This window comes from Vavraia culicis, assembly GCF_000192795.1.
Source record: "Vavraia culicis subsp. floridensis unplaced genomic scaffold supercont1.45, whole genome shotgun sequence".
In the NCBI taxonomy this organism is placed as follows: Eukaryota; Fungi; Microsporidia; family Pleistophoridae; genus Vavraia; species Vavraia culicis.
The window spans coordinates 41770-48812 of record NW_007360648.1 but is presented as its reverse complement, the minus strand read 5'-3'; the positions used below and the strand labels follow the sequence as shown (position 1 = coordinate 48812).

General features: G+C 40.3%; 3 protein-coding genes and 1 non-coding gene across 4 annotated transcripts; 3 read left to right on the top strand and 1 right to left on the bottom strand.

The window, feature by feature from the left end:
* Nucleotides 1-910: 910 nt before the first annotated feature.
* On the top strand, nucleotides 911-2236 carry VCUG_02149 (uncharacterized protein; the record flags this gene model as incomplete). Its single annotated transcript, XM_008076971.1, has 1 exon — nucleotides 911-2236. One exon carries the CDS (start codon nucleotides 911-913, stop codon nucleotides 2234-2236), a length of 1326 nt encoding a protein of 441 aa, XP_008075162.1.
* A 1033-nt stretch (nucleotides 2237-3269) lies between these two features.
* On the top strand, nucleotides 3270-4286 carry VCUG_02148 (uncharacterized protein). The gene has a single exon (XM_008076970.1). It carries the CDS (start codon nucleotides 3273-3275, stop codon nucleotides 4206-4208), a length of 936 nt encoding a protein of 311 aa, XP_008075161.1. The 5' UTR covers nucleotides 3270-3272; the 3' UTR covers nucleotides 4209-4286.
* Nucleotides 4287-4349: 63 nt separating this feature from the next.
* Nucleotides 4350-4422, bottom strand: VCUG_02822. Its single transcript has one exon. It is a non-coding gene; the product is annotated as a tRNA-Thr (tRNA).
* A 908-nt stretch (nucleotides 4423-5330) lies between these two features.
* Nucleotides 5331-6956, top strand: VCUG_02147 (uncharacterized protein; the record flags this gene model as incomplete). The annotated part of the gene is made up of 1 exon (XM_008076969.1): nucleotides 5331-6956. One exon carries the CDS (start codon nucleotides 5331-5333, stop codon nucleotides 6954-6956), a length of 1626 nt encoding a protein of 541 aa, XP_008075160.1.
* Nucleotides 6957-7043: the final 87 nt, after the last annotated feature.

The window sequence follows — 7043 nt, the reverse complement described above, 5'->3', positions numbered from 1 at the left end:
CGACAAAAACGGCGAGCATTCATTCAAGAGAAGACAGTTTCCGGTTCTTCTTTCGTCTGCGATGACAATCCACAAGTCACAGGGTCAGTCATTTGACAAGGTAGGTGTTTATCTGCACTACCCAGTCTTTGTGCATGGTCAGTTGTACGTAGCTTTGTCGAGAGTGCGCTATGAAAACGGTCTAAGGGTATATGTTGCTGACAATGGAGACCAAGGAAAGCATGAGAATGTTAAAGTATACACAAGAAATGTTGTATACAATGAGCCATTAGAATGCAAGTAAATTTATTGATTTGTAACCATGGAACAGTTGGTAGAAAGGAATGACCTAACGTTTAGTCACATTCCAAAGCGCTGTTTTGGTATACTATCCATTCATACACCCGTTTTTGAAAAATGGGACGGTGCATTTAGTGATTTATAATTTTGCCATTAATGTTCGAACCACTTTGTCGCGTCATTTATGGATAACATTGTGTCATGTGCACATCATCTGTGTGAGTGTCATTCGTGGTTGTAAATTGCTTACGTTCTTTGGTTGTGCAGTCTTACATGCACAGAAACAAAATGTGTTTCTACGTTTGGTCTGTAAATGAAATACTGCTGTATAAATACGTGTTTATACGGTAATGATCTGCACGATTGGATTTTTGAACTGTACTTTTCTGTCCGCGAGCAATCACTACGTCATGTGCACTCTTTTTATTTCTTATCAATTATCTATTGAAGAATTGATAGGAAGCAATTTAAAGAAATACTTGCTATTAAACATGCTTCTCAGTTCTATATTACAATGCTGCCATTATTACGGCATTACTAGCGAATTGTTCTGTTACTTTTTATGTTCAAAGCTAGTGTCCTTCCTTTTATGGCCTAAGGTTTAATTAGAAAAATACGCCTTCCTCAAGAAATGATTCGACGACAAGAAATTTTTTGTCTGCTTTGTGCACTGCTACTCGTTTTGACATTTTCCATTGTTATTTTCTTGTATATCAGTCGCAAGAATTGGTACAAGTTATCTGATTCAGGATCGGAAATTCTGGCTGAAAAGGCTCGTGGAGGAGAGATTGAGATGTGCAACAACGAAGGTACGGTAGAAGAGGAGAACCGTATCGTGAAGACATCGCTAATTGACGAAAAGCCGGTGCGCGTATTCGAGGAAGAACGAACAGTTCCGAAAAAAATGTTGGAGGACAGTTCAAGGGGATGGACGGAAAGGAAATGTCCAGAAACATGTAGTAAGATATCATTGGCAGGAATATCTGAGACACAAGCGCGGGATATACCAGATCTTGCAAAAGTACGTAGTAGGGTTCAAGAAGAGGGTAACGCAGTTGAAAGCAATGCCAAAAGTGAAGAACTACGAACTAATGCGCCTAGTGTGCCATCAGATCAAAGTAAGGATGATAGGAAAGGAGTATCAGCTATGATAGCGGTGGGTAAAGATAAGGTAGATGAAGATTTTGAACTACCAACTAATACTAGAGGAGTAGAAGAGGAGGACCTGGTTGGTTTAGATGTAGAAAGGAAAAATTTTGCTTTAAGGCACGAGGGAGGTGTTGATGATGGGAAAAGCTCTGAGGTGCAAGCGCATGAGTTGAGCGATATGTTGGAAGAATCGACTTCTTCGCAACTAAGGGAACAAGGAAATATGGCACATAATGTGCTGTCCGACATAGGTATGGAGGACTTGCAGATTAAGGCAAATAAACAAAAGTCACCGGCACAAACGAATGATGTTATGATGTATTTAACAAAGGACAGCGCACAAAATGAACCTTTGCAGAATTCTCAACAGAGGGCAGGTGATGCAACGATGCCTTCACACGATTATGAACAGGACGAGGAGCAGGAGGTAAATGATGAAATGGTGGAGCCAACAAGTTCAGAACTGAATTCTCAACAGAGGGCAGGTGATGCAACGATGCCTTCGCACGATTATGAACATGACGAGGAGCAGGAGGTAAATGATGAAATGGTGAAGCCAACAAGTTCAGAACTGAATTCTCAACAGGGGGCAGGTGATGCAACGATGCCTTCACACGATTATGAACATGACGAGGAGCAGGAGGTAAATGATGAAATGGTGGTGCCAACAAGTTCAGAACTGAATTCTCAACAGGGGGCAGGTGATGCAGCGATACCTTCGCACGATTATGAACATGACGAGGAGCAGGAGGTAAATGATGAAATGGTGAAGCCAACAAGTTCAGAGCTGGAAGATAAGCAAGAGTAACTAATAATGAGACACAATCAGGAAATTATAATCAGACTGAGTCATTAACAGCGAGTAGTAAGGTAGAACCTTTACATAATGTCGAACAGGATAAGCTACCGGTTATGAATGGCAAAGCAACATCTACGAACAATGTGAAATTGAATGATTCATCACTTGTGAATGACAGAGAAGCATCTTTAGATGATGAAGAACGGACGAAATCATTAATTAATGGTTCCATAAAAATTATTCTACAGGATGTATGGAACGATTTGTTAATGACGGTTAATATGGAGCAGTAACCGATAAGAGATCTTTAGCAGCTGGAAAGTTTTTTTGTTGATGACATCCCTCAACCTGTGTCACAAAGTAGGCTGTTAGTGATATTTAATAAAATATGTTTATGAAAATACCTGTGAACTGCTGTCCTTACGCAGTTTTTATGAGCAACTGATGATAATTTTATTATAATAATAGGAGATGTAGAGAAGGAATGAGCACTATCACGTTCTAGAAGAGGTATGTGTTCAATTGGTAGTGCAAAACGTACCGAGAACGCAAGGGGAATGTTGATGCACCATTGGCCAATGAAAGGATGATGTGAACAATTCACTTACTAAGGTTATGTGTCTGTATGGTCTTTGTTTCCATGTTAATCGACAAAACGAAGTGTCATCAGTGGTGCGAATGTATTGTTAGTCCCATGGTTGCGGCAATACCACGGAATAACCTCTATGGCAATAATTATCTTATAAACGTTCCTTTATTACACATCCCGACATGAGTTAGAGGCAAAAAGTGTTCCAGTTTGATCTTTAAGCTCGATCGAATCAACGGTCAGTCTTAAATTTATCAAAAGTTCTGGTTGTAAAATTTTATCTCTGAAGACTTGGTATCACAAACTCTGGCAAAATAAGTGAGCTATCCGTGCATATCCACCATTAATTACCTGCTGTTATAGTTTTGTGTCTTTGGCATATGAAAAAATCTTGTTATGTTCACATTCATAACCTTTTTCATTGCATCCTGCTCGTGTACCCCTAGTTGATCTCGGATGTCGACATATTCCCATAAATTACAACCACCCACAACCAAATCACAGCTTATCTCATTCCTATCCACCGTTTTGAACCATTCCATACCATCCATAGAATCTCTAGGCACCGGTGTAGTGTATGCCCAACTACTTCACAAGTTATATCCAGATTTTCCGATACACTCCATCAATGACAATCCAAAAACAGAACCAGAGCGATTCAACAACTTGAAGATTGTGCAAAGATATTTAGTGAAAATGAACATAGTGGTATTCTTTCCGGTAGATAAAATGGTTGGTTGCAGATTGCAGGATAATCTGGAGGTTGCGCAGTTGATGGTCAAACACTACTTTGAAATGTGCTACAATGATCGGAAAAGTACTAAGAAAGGAGCAAAGAACGGCCTAATGGTAGATCACAATGGTGATAACGGACCTAAGTACGATTTGATAGAGCGGAGTAAAGAGATAAGAAAGGTAAAATATAGCGGAAAAAATTCAAAAACAGACCTGGAAAGGAGATATAATAGCGTAAAAAGAGATAACAGGCGATTGAACGACGAGATAAAATGCGTTAATGAACCGAGAGTTGGAAGCAATCATGATATTATCACTGAAATCGGCTTGAATGATCGCTGCACTCCTGAGCAATCAGGTATTGAGAGCGATATTTTATACCGAGCAGCTAAGGATAGGATAGGTACATTGAAAGTAAGAGAGCCTGTGAATAACATCAACACAAGAACAAGAGATGATGATTTGTTGGAAAATTGCAGAACACAACTGGACAGTGCCGAACAGAAATTGAAAGTGTTCACGGAGTTCATCGTGCAATTAGAACAAGAGAGGAATTTCTATTACGAAAAACTGCTGGAAATTGAAAAAGTGGTAATGTCCAGTGATCAGGATGACGGCAAGGGCAAGGTGCTGGAAATACTGAGGAGAAAGAGGTAATTCGTAGATGGCAAGGATAATGCATCACTACCACCAGTTGATGAGAGCAGTTGTAAAAATAAAGCGATGTTATTTGGATCTTGCCAGGTGTTTGTTGCGTTTGCTTGCGTGTGAGATTAAACTTTTTGGAACGTTAAAAAAAGGCCTCTACGAGGTTTGAACTCATGACCTTTCCCTTACTAGGGGAACGCTCTAACCACTGAGCTAAGAGGCCTATTCGCGTCGAGAGAATGCAGTACTAAACGTACGAATAAGCAACGTAATGCCGAGGTGTAGTGTTGTGCAATGCTGTAATATTGACACAGTATAAAGTTAGCATAATAGTGGTTTTTAGCGATGGGGATTGCTTCAATAGCTTTGGGTGCATGTCGGCAGATCAGATTAAATGCTCGTACAGAGTCATGCGGCTGTTTCCTGCTTTGAACCTGATCCCTGTCTTAACGGAGGAGATTCAAAATGCGCCACACCATTGGTACCGATCATTACTGACGAATTTCTGAGACAAACATAGCACTAAGACAAACACTAATACATGTTTTGGTTGCAAACATTTTGCTTCATAACCATTGATACTTGTCATGTCAGGTACCTTAATCATTTTTCTTATAAAAAACATATGCAACTGCTGGCGTTACACATTTCGACCGTGGATTTGCCCCATGTTATGGTTCAAAACATTTATTGGTCTAATCTGTCAGTCTGCTGTACCAATATTCGAACAGGTGTCTGATTACTTGGAACACTCGCATGTTAACATTAAACAAACTCTTTAAAAAAATTGCGTTTCCTTTTGTGTAGTAGGCGGCGAACACGTATTCTGGGTTACTCAGGAGATCGAAACATATGCATGCCAATTGCTAAGATGTTTCTCTTCCGTGAGTAGAAACCGGAAATTTAAATGTGGTAAAACCGCAGAATACATGTAAGAAGCACCGTGAAAAGCATGTGTAACTCCGTATAAAAAACTTGAAATTACCCAGCATAGGTAACACATCCACCATTTCCACGTTATACGGCGTTATTAGTGGCGGTCGGTTGTTTTGCCTAATTAATCATTTAATTAAACTTGATAGGTCATTTACAACGGTACGTGAAACAAACAAAATAAAAGATCGCGATAAGATGGGGAAGAGCACAGCAATGAAGGAGTTTGATCTTGACTCAGAGGTAAAAGTGATAAAAGATAAAGGAACAGAGAATGAGACAGGAGGACAGGTACAAATGGAGGGCGATGTTGAGGTGTTAGTTAAGAATGGGCTTGTGTGCGCTGAGAGGGTAGGAGCTAATAGTAGTGTCGAGAACGGGGTGAAATACGAAAATGGGCACACTGGCACCGGGAAGAGCGTGGTCAGCCGCGCACCGTGCGAGGATACAGAAAAAATGAACAAGAATACCGAGATGAATGTTGATTGCACTATCAGCAGCACGCCTACCTTGGGCACCGCGTTCATTGATGACAAGAAGGGAAAGGACCAACCAACGCCTCTAAATTCGTACACAACGTACCAGTCCAATAAAAAGAGCTTCAAGGACTTTATAAAATCGTTCGATACTCTGCAATCGATTCTACACGAAAAGATGCAAACCTTCCGAGAACTGAAAGAAACTGAGAAGAGAACAAAACCGTACGAGCTTATAAACTTCTTCTCAAACGAAAACACGCTTAATTCATTGTCCATTACTGATTTAAAGAACCTCTATAACGAACTATGTACGAAATTAGGACACGCTGACTACGAATTTAAACAGGAAATAGTAAAAAAGCGGATACGTTGTATTTTTGCGGCCGAATTTAGAAGATCAATAACAAATACGGCAGCGCTTCTGGGTAACAACGAGTTACTATCATTTGTACATGTGTTTAGTCCAGAGGAGAGGTATTTTTTGATGGTTAAGTATTTGGGAGAACGGAAGAGAAAGTGCGGAGAACTAGGAGGTGCACTGGGAACAAAAATGTTTGTGATAGAAGAGATGGTCAGACAGGAGGTTTACATGTTCTATGTGGTGTTCAAATGTGACTATGAAAGGTTGAAGGGATGGATGGGCAGCTATTGGGATGATGGCGCGAGAAGATATGAATCGGGCGGTGATGGGGGTGGAATGAATAACGAGCGTGAGGAAGTGGATGTGGTGGATGAGTGTGCAGAGCATGGTAAGAATGAACCACAGAACAAATCTGGGAAGGCATCAGATGAGAATGAACCACAGACAAACACAAGTGAGATGCAAGAAAGCGGTAAGAACAGTGATGAGCGACATGTCAGTGCTACCGAGAAAAATGAACCGAATTGCACCAACAAAAATTGCACTAATATAAATATTGCATCATTCGATGGCAAAGGTACAGAAGAGCGAGAACAATCGATCGATGCGTGTGCAACAAAAAGCAAATCCTCAAGTACCAGTGCAACCAAGAACAATCAGATCAATTTCTACGCACAAACGTGTAACAAAGCTCAATTCTTAATTAGGCCATTCGTATCCTATCTCATGCAGAACAACATTCTTAAGCTTCTTGAAGCATTTGTATTTTCGGTTACCAAAAATATTCTGAAAGAGTACACACATACAGACATTCAACAAGTGGTAAAAAAATGTGAGGAAACTATCACAGAGACGGTCACGTGCGGATCGATCAATGATGACTTTGCCGATGATGTGCGATTTTATACGTGTGTTATTCTGTGGATGTGTTTTAGTGAGTATGGTGAACAAAGAATGGAAAGTGAGGGACAGTTCGAGCTGTGAGAGCGTGTCCATCATTTAATTTTCTTATTTTTACGGTAGTGCGTACGCCACGTGTTTTTTGCTGGTAAAGACACGTTTTACAGGTGA

Excerpts from the sequence above, each read along its gene's own strand:
- VCUG_02148 (XM_008076970.1), top strand. The coding sequence starts at position 3,273 with ATGTCGACATATTCCCATAAATTACAACCACCCACAACCAAATCACAG.